At 40.7% G+C, this 21,501-nt stretch overlaps 2 protein-coding genes across 2 annotated transcripts; both read right to left on the bottom strand.

Annotated features, from left to right (window-relative positions):
• Positions 1-632: 632 nt before the first annotated feature.
• On the bottom strand, positions 633-7,722 carry LOC139667158 (membrane-spanning 4-domains subfamily A member 4A-like). The gene is made up of 7 exons (XM_071546578.1): positions 7,639-7,722; positions 5,787-6,012; positions 4,467-4,565; positions 3,339-3,395; positions 2,996-3,184; positions 2,249-2,374; positions 633-1,249 (listed from the first exon to the last, which is right to left on the bottom strand). Exons 2-7 carry the CDS (start codon positions 5,976-5,978, stop codon positions 1,133-1,135), a joined length of 780 nt encoding a protein of 259 aa, XP_071402679.1. The 5' UTR covers positions 5,979-6,012; positions 7,639-7,722; the 3' UTR covers positions 633-1,132.
• A 1,700-nt stretch (positions 7,723-9,422) lies between these two features.
• On the bottom strand, positions 9,423-20,849 carry LOC139667157 (semaphorin-4A-like; the record flags this gene model as incomplete). The annotated part of the gene is made up of 8 exons (XM_071546577.1): positions 9,423-11,995; positions 13,098-13,168; positions 13,270-13,433; positions 14,355-14,470; positions 15,870-16,059; positions 17,318-17,456; positions 19,043-19,224; positions 20,628-20,849. Coding segments are annotated over 8 exons (1,842 nt in total), but the record flags the coding sequence as incomplete, so codon positions are not given.
• Between the last annotated feature and the right edge of the window lie 652 nt (positions 20,850-21,501).

The following is a 21,501-nucleotide window of genomic DNA, read 5'->3' as shown; positions in this document are numbered from 1 at the left end:
CATGAGACTTATTAAGAGACAGACCCTTGTATACCCTGGTATAAGTTTTGCAATTGAGTTCTTCTTGATATATACAGTATCTGCTCTGTATGGCTGCTATTATATGCTGTGAAAATGATATTTTGCAGAATAAATGCCTATTTACCAGCCAGAATCTCACTTCATATTTACTGTAATGAGTGCACTGTATTGCCATAACTTATTATTTTAGTTATTATACACGCCCTAATAGTTTCTCCTCCTTTATTTTCCTGAAGTGGCATTTTAGGCTTTTATTTTGAAGGCAAAATCGCCGTACTTCCGGAGTTATTCTAGCTCTTTGTCCATGTTGACTCCAACCAGAGAACATGGTTGGAGTTTTCATTTTCATGAAAACATTTTTCAATATAAGAAAACGTTGTAGAGTAGGAAAGAACAGGAATATAGTTTTGTTCTGTTACTAAAGTACCAAAAATATAACAAAATCTAATAATTACACACAATAAGTACAGTATTGCCAGTCTGTCCTGTACCATCAGTCTGTCCTGTACTGCTGTGTCCGTGTGTTCGAGTCCATCTTGCCCTCCATCTGTGTCCTGTAGACACAAACCAACCTCGGCTTTTCTTCCAGAAGGACGACAGACAAAAAGAGGTATAACACACAAATCTTCAGTTTATTGAATTAATGGAGAAAGTGCAAACAAGCGAGCGGAAGAAAGTCATCTGTGATCGTGATCAACTGAAACAGAAACTTCAAAAGCTTCCCCAAAAACATGAAGTTCAATCGGTTTTAATAGAAAATAACAGAGAGAGAGAGAGAGAGAGAGAGAGAGCGAGAGAGAGAGAGAGACAGAGAGAGAGAGAGAGAGACAGAGAGAGCGAGAGAGAGGGGGGGAAGAGAGAAAGAGAGAGAGGGAGAGAGAGAGAGAGAGAGAGAGAGAGAGAGAGAGAGAGAGAGAGCGAGAGAGAGAGAGAGAGAGAGAGAGAGAGAGAGAGAGAGAGAGAGAGAGACAGAGAGAGAGAGAGAGAGAGAGAGAGCTCACACCAGTTCAGAAACTGTTGGACAGATTATCATGACAGTCAGTATCAGTATCAGTATCGCAGTACTCTGATGTAGTATTCTGTCCTCTGTAGTACCACAGCAGTATTTTCCTCAGGGGGAGTACGGCGGCGGGACGGAGGCCGTTTCCTCGCTGTCCAGCAGGGCGACGTCACTGCCGTACACCGACGCCTGATTGGCCGTCGCAGCGTGGCCGCTCACCACCGCCGCCTGCAGGTCAAAGGTCAAACTCTCACACAGAGTCCAGCAACCAACAGAATCTGTCAAATCACTTCAAATCCACTTGAATCCTCTTGGTTATGTGTCATCGCTCTGGATGTCACCCACTTTACATCTTGTGTTGTTTCTGAAAATGTTTTAATCTTATTCTATTTTATGTATTAATTTGTATTCTGACCAGTTTCTTTTGAATGCGTTTTCTATTTATTTTACTATTCTTGTTTTCATGCCTTGCTGTAAAGCACTTTATAAACTCTGCTTTGAGATGAACGCTATAGAAATATTATTATAATTATTAGTAGTATTATTATCATTAGTCATCAGGACAAATCACCGTCTTCATCACTGTGACCACAAACTAGACAGAACTAAACTAAACTAAATTAGACTGAACTGAACTAAAGCTCAACCAAACTAAACTAAACCTCAACAAGACAAAATTAAAGTTCAACAAAATTAAACTAAACTAAACCTCAAACTAAACCTCAACTAGACAGAACAAAACCTCAGCTTAACTAGACTGAAGTTATCGTATAACCCAGTGGTTCTCAACGTGGGGTCCGGGGACCACCAGGGGTCCTTGAGGGGGTTCCAGGGGGTCCCCAAAAAATTGATGAACTGTTAAACTTCAGCATTATTTCATTTACAAGAAGTTAACACAATTAGAGAATGTAGAAGAATGACTGTTCTGATCATAGTTTCTCTGTTATCTCTCTACCTACAATACAGACAGTCATGGAGTTCTGGACTAAATCAAATCTGACAATAAAAATATTCTCAGATTTGGGTCAGAGAGACAAAATCTCATCAAATGGGGGTCTGTGGCTCTAATGTGGACTAAATTAGGGTCCTTGATATAAAAAAGGTTGAGATTCACTGGTATAACCTATCAGGACCAGCTGGTCTTGAATCCGACTGCTGCGGTGGATCCAGGTGAACTCTGATCTGAAGTTGGTCGGGGGTTTGAGACCCGAGACCCTGGAGTCTTACCGTGAAGGGGGCGGAGCGTCCGCGGCGGGTGAGGGCTTTACCGGAGAAGACACACAGAGTGACGGCCACGCAAACCTCCAGGACCAGCAGAACCAGAACCAGACCGTGAAGTCCGTCCAGAACCCGCTGCAGAGGAACACAGGGACAAGTCAGACCTTCAGCACCGATCAGATCAGAAACTACAGGAATATAAATCTTTCATGGAAACCCTAAAAACCTTCCAGAGATATCCTCCTACAGTCTGAACTTCTGCAGAGTTCTGAATTCTTTTAATTTATTTTTATTCCTTATATCTAATCCTGTTTTATCTAATTTTTCTTGTATTTTCTGTATTATTCTGTTCTTGTGATGCCGTTCTTCTTCTTACTACTTTATCCTGGCTTCCTTTCTCTTTTGTTATTATTATTATTTAATTGTTAATAAATTCTGAACCACTAAAAACTTAAAATAACCATACATTTACATTAATTTAGATGAATTAATCCCTTAATTCATGCAAAATCCCCTTTGACTCCTTACATTTTAATATAATTAAAAATGTAGGGAGACTGTTAGTTTACATTAATAACTCATTAATAAGCCTGTAAACCTGCAAAAAAGGTATAAGTTTACGTAATGGAAAAATTAAGACATTTCAGGGATAAAATGAAGTTGTTTGTTAATTCTAATGAATTACTTTAGGAACACAGTCCTGAAAACTAATCCTCTCTCTTTCATCTGCTCAGTCTGTAAGTCTCTGCTCCTTACGGTCAGCTGTCTCGCCATCTCCAGGCACTTCCGCTTGGCCGACTCGTATTCACTGTGTCTGTAAGAGTCGGTCATCACGCCGCAGAGCTGGAAGGAGGCGGAGCGATCGGCCAGCTGCCAGCAGAGATAGGCCACGCCCATCAGAGCGAGCAGAGCGCTGAGCAGGCCGGACGCCAGCGTCGCCCGGATCTGAGAACAAACAACAAGAACCTCAGCAGGACTAAAGATCCAGGCAAACACCTGGACAACTGTCTTAAAATCCCTTGAAATCCCTTTTCAAAACCTACTTAAATAAAAGGTCTTTTTATAGTCGATTAGTATCATTGTTATTGTTCAGACTCACCAGTCCGACTGTAGTTCCTCTTCTCGCCGCCACAGCCAGCGAGCCGGACAGAACGAACTGGAAGGAACAGGAGAAATCACTTCATCACTGTGACCATGAACTAGACTGAACTAAACTAGACTGAACTAAACTAGACTAGACTAGACTAGACTAAACTAGACTAGACTAAACTAGACTGAACTAAACTAAACTAGACTAGACTAGACTAAACTAGACTAGACTAAACTAAACTAAACTAAACTAAACTAAACTAAACTGAACTGAACTGAACTGAACTGAACTAAACTAGACTGAACTAAACTAGACTGAACTAAACTAGACTGAACTAAATTAGACTGAACTAAACTAGACTAAACTAGACTAAACTAAACTAGACTGAACTAAACTAAACTAAACTAGACTAGACTAAACTAGACTAGACTAAACTAAACTAAACTAGACTAGACTAGACTAGACTAGACTAGACTAAACTAAACTAAACTAAACTAAACTAAACTGAACTGAACTGAACTGAACTAAACTAGACTGAACTAAACTAGACTGAACTAAACTAGACTGAACTAAATTAGACTGAACTAAACTAGACTAAACTAAACTAAACTACACTGAACTAAACTAAACTAAACTGAACTGAACTAAACTAGACTAAACTAAACTAAACTACACTGAACTAAACTAAACTAAACTGAACTAAACTAAACTAAACTAAACTAAACTAAACCTCAACTAAATTAAACTAAACCTCAACAAAACTAAACTGAACTAAACTAAACCTTAACGACACTAGACTAAACTAAACCTCAACTAAATGAAACTAAACCTCAGCCAAACTGAACTTCACTAAACCAACATAACTTAATAATTGAAACGAAACATTAATGAGGAAGCTGAAGAAAGTGTTTCTGTTCTGGAGTCTCTGGATCTACAGTCAGTTCAATCTGTTTCTCTCATTTCAAAACAAACAGAGACAATAAAACCACCAAAAAACAAATCAGGACCGGCTGATCCTGACTGAGAACAAGAGAGGAGGAGGAACGGGTGACCCTACTGAGGAAAGAGTCAGAAGTAATCACATTACTTTGGAAAAGAGTAATCTATTACTGGTGCCGAGTAACCGAGTCGACTTACAGCGACGCCGATGAAGAGCGGAGCGTGGAGGAGCTGAGCCGGCAAGATGGCCGCCAGGCTGAGCAGCACACACACCAGGCCGATGAAGATCTGCACGATCTGGACACACACACACACACACACACACACACACACACACACAGACACACACACACACACACACACACACACACACACACAAACACACACACACACACACACACAGGTTTGTACCGCACGTTTGTCAATTGAAAACCTGCAAAGTCACACAGCCGGCCAACAGAAACACTTGTTTGTCCGTGTTGACCTGAGGAAAAAAGATGAATTAATATTATATAACACAGAAAGTACAATCATGGTTTTCCTGTTGTAGCCTGAAGTTAGCGTTACTGACCAACTGTACAGCAAAGTTGACTGATTGCTACTTAGCGATGCTACTTAACGACATTTAATGTACACACTATGTTTTGTTATCTATCAGTTTTATGTTATCACTTTTCACTAATAATAAAAAAGAAAAGAAAAGAAAAACCAAATAGTACAGAATCTGAGTCGATTGCTAGCTAGTTAGCTTCTTAGCTGAACAGTGAGCACAGGCTGATGCAGGCTGTTCACAAACAAACGCATTTTGTTTTCCTGAGATAACGAGAAAATTATCACATTTTTTTCCCCCGAGATCTCAAGAAGATTTTCAGGAAAACTGTTTTGTTTTCTTGAGTTAACAAGATAATGACTCTGTCCGTTAATTTGTTTCCTCCAGATAATGAGAAAATTATCTCATTATCTGGGAAAACAAAACGTGTCATCTGGTGATAACGTAGGGCCGGGCGATAATTCAATATTATCGTTTATCGTCTTTCAGTGGAATCATATTGTGATGATATGAAGATATTTTAATATCGTGACACATTCCTGCTGTCTGAATTGATGATGACAAGCAAATTTTACTTAAAAACTCTGATAAAATGAGGTATGGTAGGAATATTATTTGAAAATTTCTGTTTTGTTTGACATCACACCTGACATCACCATTCGGTTCAATGAGATGAACATTAATTTGATTATTTAACGTGATTTTGCATACATGAACCATATCATGATATATTGATATAGAGAAAAATCCTTATGATTATCATGATATTGATTTCAACCATATCGCCCAGCCCTATGATAACGACATAAATAACTTGATATCTCCAGAAAACAAAGACAGTTACCTCATTATCAAGGGAAAATGGCGTAAATAAAAATGCATGAATATTTGTCCTCAGTGGGCTTCCGTACATATGAGCCCAGAACCATCTACTCCTGATTGTTGCAGTTAGTTTCTCAGCGTCTCACCCCGAGGGACTGCGGCTCCCCCCGCAGGAAGGAGGCCGTCATGTCGGACTGCTTGGCGGGGGCGGGGCCTGTCACGGGGGCGGGGCCTGTCACGGGGGCGGGGCCTGCCAGGATTTTACCGTTTTGGTCCTGAGGAAACACCTGGGTGACCACGACGACCCCGCCGGTCGTGGTGATGGAGGCGGACGACATGATGGAGGTCAGAGGTCACAGAGAGCAGGGAGAGCTGGGAAAACACAAACCAGGAGAACCACAGAGAGGTCAGCAGGTCGAGGTCAAAGGTCATCGTTACGATCTGACCGACACAGAAGTGACAGAAACACTCAGACAGTGAAGTGAAGTGTGAGTAAATAATAATAATAATAATAATAGTAATTTATAATAATAAATTGGTCTTCTTATTATTATTATTAATAGCCTAGAATTTTTATCTTACTATTCAAGAAAAAACAATGGCCATTTGGTGTAAGTCGATATTCAATACCACAGAAAAATGTTGCGATATTTGTGAAATATCACGATACTCGATATTATTAAATATCGGCCCAAACCTCCTTCAGTCAATCCAAAAAAGATTCAAATCACTCAGGATTTCCTCGACTTCAGGGGGAATCAGTTTCTAACCCTGAAAACATTTCAACACATCTTTCACTTCAGACATCCCAAGTGAAATAATTAAAAAAAAATTTAGTTTATAGTGACCTGCATGGGATTTTTATTTCCTACAGCATCACTATAATATTCCTATAATGTGCAGCAAATATCAGTTTCTCTGTAATATCTGTATAGAGCGATTATGGGATTATTACTGTTCATCGTAATAAGAACATAATAATAACATATTTAGTTATTACATATCAGTAACTATGATCTGGGGAGTCATAAAGTTCCCAGAGTCTTCAGTCCAGATCTCAATGGGTTAAATGTTCTTGTTTATTTTGGCTGATTTACAACCAGCGGTGGTTTCCAACCTGCTGCAAAATGGATTCTGACCTGAGCAGCGGTCCAATATGTGAAATAATTCCGTTACTACAACTTTGAAAGCAGTTTTTCATGTTCAAATAATATTAAATTATTCAATTAAATATTTAAATGATACATACTTTCCACCAAGCGTCTGTTAAGTAATAATAAAATGAGTTCACTCTGCTCAATGCGCTGGTGCGTTTAAAACTGAAGAAGAACCAAACTAAAACCTGGATTCCGCTGAAGTACAGTGCTGCCTGGTGGATTATATGAAGCCGAATTAACCAGCAGACCGACAGGAATCAGAAAAACATCTTCAGTCTTGTTCTATCAGGTGAGTTTGCTGCCGATGAGCAAGGCAGCAAGAAACTGACAGATTTTGAATAGAGTTTGGCGTACAGCTCTGTCTACACCACAGAGCAGCATGTCCTGGAAGGAATTACTTCTTATCACACAGGGTTAAACAGTTCTGGTCCAACAGCGTGACAGAAGTGTGAGTAAAGACACTCAGCAGACTGAAAGATTTGTTTCATCTCCAAACTTCACATTTCCCTTCAGCTACGAAACCAAAGCAGAAGCTTCATGTGGAAACCTGAACCTGAAGCCTGAAGTCTGAAGCCTGAAGCCTGAAGCCTGAAGCCTGAAGTCTGAAGCCTGAAGTCTGAAGCCTGAAGCCTGAAGTCTGAAACCTGAAGCCTGAAGTCTGAAGCCTGAAGCCTGAAGCCTGAAGCCTGAAGTCTGTGGCGCAGCGCTATTTGTTTATCAGCAGACAGCTGAGGACTGAAGCACAGCAAAGGCTGTTAGAAGTAAAATCATCAGTTTTAAATATCTAAAATTCTTTATCTTAATCCAAATGAAGCTGTACAGTGCCATTAGAGGAGCTTACCTGTGTTAAACTGCAGGTTCACTGTTAACACGGAAGTGTCTCATGTGAACTTGGATCAATTGTTGTTGGCTGGTTTTACTCATGCTGCCTTCAGGGGCTCCGCCTAAGCACGTAAACAAGAAAAGCCAGTTCATTTAGGAGCTTTTGGTTGGAAATGAGAACAAACTGCACGCTGTAGCAAAAACAGTTTTTATTGGTTGTTTCATTAGTGAGATATTTAGTAAAATATTGGAGTATCTAAATACTTACCACTTTGTTGGGTCGACTCATTTGGGCTCAATTCTTAATAGTGATATTTCCGACAACCCGTGAATGCATCATCCCACTCTCCACAGCTTCATTTCCAGTAATCTACTTCCTCCTCCGCCTCAAATTTCACATTTCTGATTTAAAGAGACACGTCACTCCACAACAATGCAGATAAACCCTTGTTTACATCCATGAGATAAACAAGTAGAGCTGAACCGCCTGCAGGCTGAGAGCTAAAGCATTCTGGGTAAATATCTGTTGGATTAAAGAGAAGAGAAGAAGAACCATTCAACCTTCAGTCAGAGATAAAATAATATCCAGATGCCTCTTTAGCTCGTTAGGTCAGAGCTTCCCAACCTTTTTCCTTCAGGAGCCATATTCTCTCACTGAGTAAACAGACGACCCCTGACGAAGTGACATATTTTATGGATATTTCATATTATAATCAATGCATAACAATAACAGCACAGAACAACTGATATCTGTACAGTTAACCCAAACAGTGAACGCAATAACTGCAGGAAGTTTGTGTAAAACGAGCAAATTGGATGAATATTGAGCAGATTATGTGAATATTGCATCAGAGATTAGTTTTCCTGATATTTTTAGGAACGTTTTATACAATTCTCTGTATTATTTATTTTTAACTATCATACATATTTATTATGCTAATTTCAGACAGATTCAGTGTTTTCTTCTCCCTGACGCTCTCTGGTTGTTTTAACTGAACTTTTCTAAAGCAGGACGAGGCTGTTCAGCAGAGTGAATAAGTGAATACAGCTTCATGTGTTCATGTCTTCACCGAGCCCTTATCCTCCTTTATATCTTCAAAAAACATCTAAACTTTAAAAATAACAATTAGCCTACATTTAGTTTTTTTCTTCACAGAAATTATAAAATGCTGAGATACTGTATATATATATTTTTAAGTTTTCTTACACCCCTTAAAACCAAGAAGGCCTTGCGACCCCCCGTGAAGCTTTGGCGACCCCTAGTAGGGGTCGGGGCCCCCAGGTTGGGAACCAGTGCGTTCGATGACACTTGACTCGAGGGTGAGAAACGGAAAAATCTTTGGGAAATGTTACAGGGAAACTCCCTAAAACACTTTAACACTGTTTAAAAAAGAAAGCTGGTGATGTTCTGTCCATCTCTGCCTCCGTTCAGCAGTTTGTTGTGTTTCTCTTCTTGGTGGATAACCGGCCAATCACAGACGATGATATGTGAAAATGTCTAAAAAATGACAATTAAAACATCTAAAACAATGAAATGTCTAAACCTCAGCGGTAAACGTCAGGTTTTGGTGTCAGTCCCTCAGGATCAAAGAGCGAGGGGCTTCTTCTTTCTAGAGCCGCCATTTTGTACAGAGAGACGTTCAACAATCACACAGGGAGAGATCCATTAGAGAAGAGGAGAGAGACCAGTTTCTCCACCACAGGAGCAGCAGAGAGACCAGCATGCACTGCAGCAGAGAGACAGGCTGGGATTGAGGAAGGAGAGACTCTCACTTTTAGCAACAAAACCACAGACTGGTCTCTGTATCTGCCTTTTATTGAACAGTTTGTTTTTTTGGTAAATAAATCAGAATAATTTGAATCACTAAGTACAATAAATGGACAGCAAAGCGTCTTGTTGACACATCGTTCTTCATTACATTCAAAGTCATTAAACATTCACATTTCTCCCAAGTTCAGTTCAGCACATGAAGAGAAACTGCTGTTTTTTTGAAGTAAATAAAACTCTATAAGAGCATCAGATGTGGTCATGAGTTCATTCTCCGTCAGGATGCTGTTCAGTGTGCTGATGTGATTTGTGACAGAATTTAAAACTTCAATAAATCATCACAGACTTCAGTCAGAATCACATAAAGGCAGGACAGACTACATATCATTCTGCTCATAAACATTCAATAATATTCATACAATAATCTATAATCTATAGCTGTGCGTTCAGGCAGCGAGGCAGAAAGGACCGGGCCGTTTGGACAAAACTAATATCATGATAATAAATTATTCCGATATCGATATACAGTATACTCTGTTTTTAAAAAGCAGGTTTACAAGTTTGAAAAATGAAAAACGAAGCAGAGACATTTGAACAAAATAATTCAACATTCGATTGATATAAACAATTAAAAGACCGACAATTTTCAGCCTTCTCTCCAGTCTGACCCGACACACAACATGCCACCTGTCAGCAGACATGTGGTTGAAAATCGGTGAAGTGGCCCTTTAACCATGAATTAAAATTACAAATGAAAAATATTCAATAACGCAGTGAGTAGTAATAATGTATATAAACATGTATGCCTACTTTTGAAACAGGTGTGTAACATTCATCACTGTCAGGTGAAAACCTCGTTATCTCCGAAAAGAAAAACGAAAAGAAAAAACGAAGAAAATCAGCCAGAGGGTTTTAAAGAGTTTCATCAGTTTTCTGAGCTCAGAGGAAAACAACTGAAGTTAAAACATGAACATCAAAAAACAGCTGGAGCTCCGAGGTTTTCACACGACAGCAACATGCAAAATCACGTTCAATAATAAAACTGATGTTCATCGAATTGATCTGCATGGTAACATGAAGTATGATCAATATAATTTTCAGATAATAATCCCAAATTTCAAACGATTTTAATTGATATTTGCTTTTTATCATTAATTTATACAAAAGAATGGGATATTACGATAACCCGATCATCATTATCTAATCACAATATGATTCTATTGATAAACGATATTGAATTTCCCCCCACAGTCTCTCTGACATGTGACTCAGGCGGTTTGATATAAAACACGCTTCTCCAAAAAGTCCATCATATAATCTTCTAAATGAACACAAATTAACTGTTAAGCGACGCGTTTGGTGTCCAAAACGTCGACTTTTCAAGAAGGACGACAGACGGCCGCGTCTTTGGATTTGCCCACCAGGCATCTCAAGGTTTTCAAAAGGTTTCCTGAGCGTTTTCTCAGCACAGAAGAGCCTTCAAGCTGCTTCAACAGGCGGAAAACAGACGGGAAAAGTCATGAAAAGTGACGTTTAGGAGGCAGAGAGCAACTACTGATGGAAATAATTCACATTTTTGTATGTTTATATTTTTCACTTCAGCTTAACTTTTTGCATTTTACATCTTAGCAAATTCATAATTCATGTAAATATATTTAAATATCAACTACATGCCCGCTGTGCATTGTCTCCTCTTTATTCTGCAGCACAGAGTCGTTCTGTGCTGGTTCAAGTTGTATTCATGACTTCCAAATGTAAAAGTAGAAGCTGATGATGAGCTCTGAGGCGGCACGTGATCCTTCAGCTGAAGTTAAAACCAAAATCTGAGGTACGAAGTTTTCACAGCAGCGTCACTCCAAGACCTTCAGCTCAGAGGGCGAGTCTTCCAGGCTGAGCGAGGGAACGCTCTCCAGCGACCCCTTCGCCTCGCCGCTCTCCCGCGGACTGACCAGCGGACTCGGTTTGAGACCCGGCTTCCTCTGGCGCCACCTGTAGAGCCCGACCATCATCAGGCAGACGCAGACCGCCAGCAGGAGGGAAACCACCACCAGCTCGCTGTGGTAGCTCTTCTCTTTCAGAGTTTGGTTGGGGTCCTTCCTGGCCCCGGGGTCCAGGGTCTCGTCGGTCACGGCGAAGTCCGTTCCGGCGGGCAGGCGGTAGTCGTGCGCGGGGGGTTCGGATCCCGTTTCTTCCTCGTAGGGGATGGTCTCATCTTCGCTGACGGAGGCGGGTTCCCTGGTCGGGTTTTCCTCCGGGTCTCTGGGAGGTTCCGCTGTGAAAGTCGGTTCCTCGGCTCGCGTGTCCTCTGGAGGGTTTACGCCGGTCTTCCTTTGGACGGCGGTCGTCGGGGGGGGTCTCATGGAGCGGGGGGGGGCCTTCTGTCTGACAGTATACCTAGCAACGACCTCCCGGTACTCTCCTTCCTCTGAGACGCAGCGGTAGGTCCCCAGGGTGTCGGAGGAGGCCAGGAAGGACAGGCTGCCGTCTGCAGACTGGAGGAAGATTTCCTCTGGCAGGCTGCTGAACCCAGGAGAGGTCCAGGTCCAGGTCGCCAGGTTAGAAAGTTTCGAACACTGAAGCCTCACTGCTTTATTCAAAAATGTTTCCACTGTAGGACAGAAACATTTCAGCAATCAATACCAATTCAAAGAACAGCAATACAGGTGAAAGAGCGTGTATAGAGAGCGAGGGGTCAGGTGATGCAACACAGCTCCTACAAACCAAATGAAGGACAGTAGGGAACTGAAGTCATTGGTCCACTAAATGAGACTTTTACACACTGGATGATGAACTTCAGGTAATGAGTTTTTCCAAATGACTATATGGTTAGTATGTTTTGGAAATAAACTCTTCTCATACTATAATCTGTTCATATTGTGTGTCAGCACATTGGGCCTCATGCAGGAAGCGATATACGAACACATTTTCTCTTATTTTTGTTCGTATCCACGATTTGTTCTTATTTTGTTAGTACCCGTTGATTTCTGGGATTCACCAATGTTTTCTTATTTTTGCTCTTCTCTTAGGTGAGAGAAAATTTTACGAGTGTTCGATAGCACTCTTACCAAGATAAGAAGAAAAACATCTTGTTTTCACAGTCCACAAATTGTTTGTCCAACACAAGAAAACGTAAGTTTTAAATTTGAGGAACCTAAAAAAATGCATGAATATCATATAATCAAATTTAGATTATTATATGTTTTAGAGTAATTATAATGATTGGATTATTAAATTTGTGGGCTAAATAAATATGGTCCATTGATCCCAATTAAGACTATAAAAACCCTTGGATGATATTGCGTGGTTCAGCTTCTGAATGGCTGACATGCTGCTCTGATGCTTTGTCCATCCAGACCTACAGAGAACAGAAGAGTTTTTACAGATCACACAGATCTATCTGATGAGGCGGATGAACGGCTGTGAGCCGGTTCAGATCGCCAAGAGCAGCTCTCCAATTCTTGGCCATGTGCCAGAGTATCTGCACACGGCACAACACCTGCCCTTATATGGTGTTTAGGGGGCGTTACCTATGCTAATAAACAATCGGCCCACCTGGGTCAGAGCAGATTTGGATGGTTAAGAACGTTTGGTGCATCTGGAGTTGACTTCTCTTATTTTTTCTCTTAACAGAAAATGAAGAGAAAATATAAGAAAATTTAAGAGGAAGTTGCTGCATGAGGCCCAATGTCTTTAACTGAGGAAGACATTACCTGAGACCGGCTCAGCCTCGGTTTGACGCGGACATTCTTTTCCCACGTTGCCGTTCTCCAGGTCTTGGGCCCTGCGGAGGGAAACGACCTTCTGTCAGTGAGAACACGGGGCTGACTGTGTTTTTACGAGAAGTCCCACTTTGTTAATATTGATAATAACTGCGTCTCTCACATGTTGGTAGGACTGCTGCCCAGGCTGCTGCAGACCTTCCTGCTGTTGTCCCATCCGCAGAACGGGTCTCTGGCCAGAACACACCGGGTGCAGGTGCGGTAGGACGGGCAGTTCTCCACGGGAACCGCGGTCACGCCCTCCGACGTCCCGACATAAACCACACCCTGCAGGACCAGGAAGACCAACATGATCTCTTAAAAAGTTGTGAAATGACAGTTAGGGTTTGGGTTAGCAGATTTACCTGCTGTGGACACGAATTCTGTGAAAATTACGTTCCTCCACCACAAATTGGATTCTGTGACAAAAACAACATTTTTAGCTAAAGGTTGGCTAACGGTTAAGTTTAGGCAACTAAAACAACTTGGTTAAGGTTAGGGAAAGGCTTTGGTCATGGTTAAATAAGAAAAACTTCAGCTAAAGGGTTAGGGTTAGGGTTAGTAATGTAACCCATAGTAACTCATAGTAGAAATTTCACGTATTAATGTGAAATCAGGTTAGTAGAGTAGAGTAGAGTAAACCTTATTGTCCCCGAGGGGAAGTTTGTCTTGGGCACATTGCTACGGTCCGTTGCTTCACATAAAAAACATCACAAAACATGAGAAGTGTTTGACCCGATGCTGGACAGTTGCTTCATATAAAAACATCTTAAAGACATAAAAAAGACATTTGACTATACATTTGACATTGACAACATGACGGCTTAAAAAGAAACTGTAGGAATTAAACTGGTAAGTGCTAAAGTGTTGATGAAGGTTGATGAAAACACTATGACGTTTACATTGTGAGCATTTATCTGACCCAGATAAATCTTACCCAGAGAGACTTTAGGTCAACAGCAGAATAAGCCTCAATTGCCAGATCACCAAGACCAAGCAACAGGGAGGAGGTCAAGGTGCAAGGGAAAGAGATTAGGTGCCAAGGAGAAAACAACTTCTGTTCCTCTGTCAGAGCGAAGCACCTCGGACCGTGAGGAGGATCGAACCCCCGACCCTCTGGGCTACAGAGCGTCCAGCAGCCTGTCATTAACTTTGGCTGTACTGGAAAATATCATTTCAAACAGGAAGGTCTGAAGGCCTGAGGTTCACCTTGGAGGAGGAGAGGACGATGGTTTTGACCGGCTGAGGTTGCGTGAAGACCTGGACCTCCTCGACGACCCGCGGACCCTGATCCAACAGAACCACTTTGTGGAGGAACCCAGACTCTGGACATTGTAGAGAATAATGATGAATATATGTACGGGACGTGTAAGAACATTTCAAATAACGCACGAGCGCAGCCTTCAGCTCTGAACAGCTGACTGTGTTTCTGTCTCCACAGAACTGACCAGACGGTTCATTTCTGTTTCTGACTGAACTGATCATTTCATCACTGATCCATCTGATTGATTTAGTGTTTAGATAATGTCAGCTTGTTAGCTAGCTAACCATAGCATCTGGTCAGCTAACCATCACTGTCTTGTTGTTAACACATCTGATTAGCACACTAGCTAACGTAGCTAGTAGCAGCTAGCGTTAGCGTGTTCACATTAACATCAGTGTGTTTGCTGGCTAGTTAGCTAGCTAACAGTTTGTTCAGGTTAACTGAGCTGACTCTTCTCAAGCTCCAACTCTTCATGTTTTGGAGTAGAGACTAGGGCTAAAGACAAGACAGTTTACTGTGTCACAGTAACCTACATTTGGAAACAAATCCACCTTATCACACTATTCACTTTTACTGAGAACGTTACTGAATGGATCTACAGCCACACCACAACAAGCTGACTCAGCTGCTCTCTGCTTCAGCTGCTTCACACACATTTACACTTTATTCACTAACACACAGTTCACACTGTTCCTCCATCATGGAGACTCAGGTGGTTGGTAGCAGATTTGTTATGTAGCTGTAAAGCCTCTAAAGAACAGAAGGAGAGAATAGGATTTTTCATACAGTTACACACAGCAATAGATAAGAATGTTGATGACGCGGCAAAAAGGCCACATCTGCAAAGTGCGGTTCAAGTGTGAAACCCTGTTCAATTTCTATGAGCAAAACAGGAAATCAACATTTTCTGTGGTTGTTTTTTCTGTGTTTTAATAATTTATGTGAAATGTATATGATGTAAATAATTTGAAGTTTACCTTTTCACGGTTGTCAAACAACAGCAGGATCATTAAAATAAGATTCTAGAAGTCTCAAAATGCAACACGACTCGACGGAAGTTTGTATGGAGGCTTGTTAGCATTTTGTGACTTCCAGAAAATAATATTTTAACGATGATGCAGGTCTTTGATAACTGTGAAAAGGTAACGACAAATTATTTACACCGTATACATTTCACAAAAATGATCAGAACACAGAAAAGCCATCCACAGAAAATGTTGATTTTTTGTTTTGCCCATAGAAATAGAGCGAGGCAGATCACTTGTACCGCACTTTGTGGGCGTGGCCTGTTTGAAACTTCACGCCATTCTTATCTATAGGAATTTGCATTTTGAAAACAATCATGCTTGTTTTGATGGTAATATTCAATGCACTTGTCTGGAAAGTGAATAATAACATTTAACAGAATTGAACATATTTATGTCACCAATACCAGCACTGTTCACTGTGGCAAATCTCACCGGTGAGGAGGAACAGGACGGTGTACTCTTTGCCGTTGGCTGCCTGAGTCGTCATGGCAACCACCCGGCTGTAGCGGTGACCTGTAGAGACGACAACCGGAACGCCTCCGACTGGTTTCACACTGTCGCTGGTCAGGAAACTCTTCTTCACCTCTACTAAAACGGCATCTGTAGCATTTTCCAGTCCACACTGTCATGAAAACATCAAGACAGAGTCACTCAATTCAGTGGCACTTATGTCAGTTGTTCTTTTAAATGGAACAGGCCTAGAATTAATATGATAACAAAGATCATAATATAATAAGAAATTGCTTGACATTTGACTGTGCCTTGATGTTCTAAATTCAGTGATACTTTCACATCTGTCCTATGGTTTAACTACCTGGTCCCAGGCCAACCAGTCAGTAATTAAATCCATAGAGTGTCTGTACAATCGGGCCTTGAAAATCTTAGACAAAAAGCAAATAAGGTACCATCATTGCCGCATTTTAAGTAAATACAAGATTTTAAGTTTTGCAAACTAAACTTAAATGTTTAAATGGACTTGCTCCTCAGCCGGTCTGTAAATACATCAAGAGACTACAGAGCTGCAGCAGATCCACCAGAGCAGCTTCAACTGTAAAGTTTCATTCTGCAAAACCTCTTGTGCTCAGACAGCTGTGTCTGTGACAGGAGAAAAGTCCTGGAACTCGCTGCCTGATCTGAAATCTGCTGCAGACTTCACCACTTTAGAGAGAGTTACCAAATCCTCCTGGTTCATTCAGCAACAAACTTGGACTCATGTCTAGTTTTCTGTAGTTATGTTACTACTAAATGTGTGTTTTCTGGTATCTTGTAGTTTTCAGTTTACCTTTTTTTTTCTCCTTCCTCCTTTCTTTCCTTTTTTTTTTTTTTTACCTTGTGCTCTATTGTATCTTGCTGTACTCGGTTTACCTTCTTTTTACCTCACTGTTTTAATCTCTTATTTTCACAAAAGCCCTTCCAGGGACGGGTGCAAATTAGCATCCGCTATAAACACGATGATACTTGCATCGGATAGCTGTTCTCAGTTTGTCTATGTATATTGTACCTGTCCCTATCAAATAAACCATAAATAAAAATAAATAAATATTAGTGAGAACAACACTGGGCCTAGAACAAGCGGCCAAAACCACGGGTGAATTTTGAAGCCAATAAGGAAGCGGCTGAAAGCTGCAGTTCATCTAACGTCCACTAGGGTCGGCTCCAAAAAGACTCTACATCCCGCCAAACTCCATTCAAATCTTAGATGTAAGATTTGAGGTGTTTTTAGTTGATGTGAGAAGAGTCATGAAAGAGCATCAAAAGTCACAACATTTGACTTGAGTGTTTGAAAGGTGTTAGTCCAACATTAAAGATAACTGCTGGCGAGAGCGGTTCTAATTTTCATCTTATTATACATTTCAGACCAGTGAGTGTGATCCTCCCACCTTCCCCAGGTCGGAGTGTTTCTCCTGCAGCTGGCTCCATTGTTGGCTCCGCATGTCGAACGTCCGGTAGCTCCCAGCGAACACCGACCGGACGTCCCGCAGCTGGAAGACGCACACCGCCGACTCCGAACCCACGGACCTGACAGAGATCAGAGATAAAACATATATCACTCTTCCTCTTATTGCTATTTAGGGATGGGTATCGTTTCGTATTTTTCCGATACCGGTGCCTAAACGGTGCCTGAACCGATTCTTTTTAAAATTTAAAGCGAAAAAAACAACATTAAAGAAGGTTTTTTTTTTCATTGCAAACGCAAAGAAATTGAACAATATATTAATAAGTCAACTACAATAATTTAACAGTAAATAACAGTTACAATACTAATAAATAACAGTGCAAACTTCTAGACTTCTACTCTTCTATAAATTCTTCTACTTAAACAGTTCTTTTGTCCAAATATAACTTCTTCTTCTGCTTCTCTGGCAAAATATGACTCCGGTCCTGACATCATCAACATTTGCTACTTATTGTGATTCTAGTTATTAAAAGTTATTTTTAATGAACTAAACCTAGAACTAAACCATTTGTCCTTAATTACCTTTCATATACTTTTCACGTTACATGTTAACAAATAACTGGCAGTTTGTATGAACCGGAGGTTATCGGTAGTGAAAACTTTTACGACCCGCCTCTTCTTTTATCTGATTGGCTAAGCGACCGAAATGTGACATTGACGAGCGCCGTCATACAGAGGAAGACAAGCGGCGCTCCAAACGATAATGTAGTGAAGGAGCGTGGGCGGTTTCCAAGCACCGGAGGGCGAATATTTCAATCGGCAGACCAGGCACCGAAATCTGAGTTGCAATTCGGTCCGGTAGGTACCGGTCGTAAAGGAACCGGTGCCATAGTGGTACCGGGTTTCGGTACCCAACCCTATTACTATTACTATAACTATTACTACTATTATGACTACACTGCAAAAATATCCCTCTTAAAGGTCCCATATCATGTAAACCAGGATTCCCCTTGCCTCTGTGATCAGCATCAGATCAGAATTCTTTATTATGCCAAGTATGTTTGCACATACAAGGAAAGTGACTTGTTGTGGTTGGTGCATAAGGTACATAAGGCGACATGATAATAGTGATGATAAAGGAGTTGGATGGTCTATCTAAACATGGTGAAAGTATCAAAACTAAATCCACACAATCCATATTAGTGCAGCGAGCCTCTAAACGAGCCGTTTGGACTTCTGTAACTTTGTGATGTCACAAAGGTTCGCTCATTATCATTTTTGTAAGAAATAATAGACTAACAAAGTGTTTTTTTGAGCGGTTGTCATTGTTTATTACCGGAGAGTTTTCCCTACCTGTAGCCGCCGGGCCGCGGCGTCTCACGTTTCACAAAACGGTTAGCCAATAGGAACAGAGGGTCGTTAATATTAATGAGCCTTAAAGACACGGAGACAGAAACGGCCTGTTCTCGGTAAGGCTCAGAGAGATGCTGGAAAATGAACGTGGAGAAATGGATTGAGAGTGTTTTTGGTTCATGACACCACACACACAGCTTTGAATGGACAGAAAGACACTAAATAAAACTAAAAGTGGAGAAGATGGGACCTTTAAAATGTAATCTAAAATCAAATTTTTCTCCTGTAAATCCTGTAAATTTCCTGCACTGAGTGAATAAACTCATTCTGTGTCTGATTGGTTTCCTCGTCGTACCACTGGGAGGTGAAGACGCCGTAGAAGCGCGTGTCTCCGGTGTCGGCGCCCCCTGGCGGCTGGAGGGTGAAGCTGTCCTGCAGGACGTTGAAGGGAAGCTGTTTGGGAAGCTGGCAGAGGAGCGGAGATTTGGCGAAAGACGTCCATCGCTTCTGCAGAGTCCGCTGTCCCCCGACATCGTCCTGCCAGACAGAGAGGGAACTCACTGTTAAAAATCCCTTCTGTCTCTCTGTTGGGCTTTTACTCTGTTTCTTCTCCAAGCATTCACTCTTACATAATGCTTCTACAGTCACAGGAATATTGTAAGTCAGTGATTCTCAACCTTTTTCATATCAAGGACCCCTAATTTAGTCCACATTTGAGCCCCGGACCAACATTTTACAATATTTTGTCTCTCAAACCCAAATCTGAGAATATTTTTATTGTCAGATATGATTTTGTCCAGAATTCCATGACTGTCTGTATTGTAGGCAGAGAGATAACAGAGAAACTATGATCTAAACGGTCATTCTTCTACATTCTTGTGTCTCTAATTCTGTCAAACGTCTTGTAAATGAAACAATGGTGAAATTTAACAATTCATCAATTTGCTGGGGACCCCCTGGAACTCCCCCAAGGACCCCTGGTGGTCCCCGGACCCTACGTTAAGAACCACTGTTGTAAGTGCAGTAAGGCCCTGACCTTTGACCTCCTTACCGCTGGTTGCTTGTAATGTTGGTGATCTAGGAACTATGGAAGCCCATTTCTGCCACTGAATAAAATAAAAAACAACTGAATTCTTTTTGTTTTTCTCACAATTCTGACTTTTTTTTTCTCACAATTTAGACGTTACAACCCTGAATTGTGACTTCACTTCCCGCGGTAACACTTTACAATAAGGGTACATTAATTAAGGGTTAGTTAATGCTTAATGAGCATTACCTAACCCTTAATTAACAGTTAACTAATGTGTCTGGTAAATTACTAATGGTGTTCATGTTAACTAAGGTATTAATTTATACATGAAAATAGTCCTTTATAAATGTATAATTCATCTTGCAGAGAAGGCTTTCCAGGTTCTGCCTTGTGAGACCGGTTTAAATTGAACACATAGCCTGCCATACATTCATGAGAAAAAAGTCGGAATTATGAGATGAAAGCTCAGAATTGTGAGACAAAAAAATTCAGACATCTAAGAAATAAAGTCAGAATTTCAAGAAAAAAATACGTTTTATTTTACTGAGTGGTGAGAATGAGCTTCCATAAGGAACTGAAACTTATTCTGCTGTTGAGCTCAGTGGAGTCACAGAAATGACTAAAATGTAAATGTAACTGTAAATATGAATGTGGCTTAAAGCAGCAGGTTGCAGCTGAATAAACCATTAATATGGGCAGAAATATGTGTCACTAGAAACTGAAATTATTTATATTTGAATTTGAATTGCCCAACTTGAATAATTGCATTAAAAAACTGAATCTGAATCCCCATACATTAAAACTCCATGAAGATGAAGGCTTCATATTATGCTCCCAGTGTGTTCTAGAAACTTTCCTTACAAACGTAAAATAATGTTCAAAATCCTCCTGCTGTGTTTTCTGTCTTCACCTTGCAGACTTGGGCGACTCGGGCGATCTTCAGCTTGTCCACGAAGCTGTACTCTTTCCCAACTTCACTGAAGAAGAAGTAGAGCTTCTCCTCCGCCGGGTCGAACGCCGAGCCGACAAACACCGGCTCTGAAATACAGGAAGTGATGACAGAGGAGGGAACTGGGGGAAAGGCCGCGGCGCCGAGAGGACGGCGAGAGGACGGCGAGAGGACGGCGAGAGGACGGCGCGTTTACACTTCAGATGTTCAGAGGGTTTAGGATTTAGGATTTTATCAGGATCCCCATGAGCTGATGCAGAACATCAGCTCCTCTTCCTGGGGTCCACAGATAAGACACTTACAGACAAAACAACCAAATGATATTAAAATCAGAAAAGTATAACTAACAATATTCTGTCTCACAAACATATTACTATACATATTCTTATTCATATACACATATATACAGAACTGTGCAAAAGTCTTAGGTACCCAAGAGTTTTTATATAAATTGTGTCTTCATTTTTTTCTGCATTAGTGTGTCAGTAGACTGCTCTTTATTGTACATTTTTTGATATTTAGAAACTTTTCATTTAATTATTTTTGAAAGCATCTTCACTTTACTTTTTTTTCTTTTACATGTGCCTAAGACTTTTGCACAGTACTGTATATATATATATTAATATGCGCTAAATTCATAAGCACTGAATATACATACAAAGTGAAATCTTACAACATTATTTATATACATATTGATATTCCAATCCAAGAAAAAAAAAAAAAGTACAAAATGTGGTTACAGGCGTAGGGCTATTAGGTGTTGCTTCACTTGTTTATTAAAGCTTGCTTTAAAAAACAAGTGACAAGTGTTCTTGATCTGTGCCTTGTTATTGTC

Source organism: Centroberyx affinis, unplaced genomic scaffold (genome assembly GCF_046629955.1).
Source record: "Centroberyx affinis isolate AG114_WGS23_722 - 3 ecotype Tasmania unplaced genomic scaffold, CSIRO-AGI_Caff_v1 ptg005337l_1, whole genome shotgun sequence".
In the NCBI taxonomy this organism is placed as follows: Eukaryota; Metazoa; Chordata; class Actinopteri; order Beryciformes; family Berycidae; genus Centroberyx; species Centroberyx affinis.
The sequence above is the reverse complement of the archived record's forward strand: the minus strand, read 5'-3'. Positions and strand labels throughout refer to the sequence as shown.

What these genes read in the sequence shown, in the direction of transcription:
- LOC139667158 (XM_071546578.1), bottom strand. Translation starts at nt 5,978, where the DNA reads ATGTCGTCCGCCTCCATCACCACGACCGGCGGGGTCGTCGTGGTCACC. An exon ending in GGGAGCCGCAGTCCCTCGGG is followed by an intron (nt 4,566 to 5,786) that starts GTGAGACGCTGA and finishes GTGTGTGTCCAG; the next exon opens with ATCGTGCAGATCTTCATCGG. An exon ending in GAGGAACTACAGTCGGACTG is followed by an intron (nt 3,185 to 3,338) that starts GTGAGTCTGAAC and finishes GTTTGTTCTCAG; the next exon opens with ATCCGGGCGACGCTGGCGTC.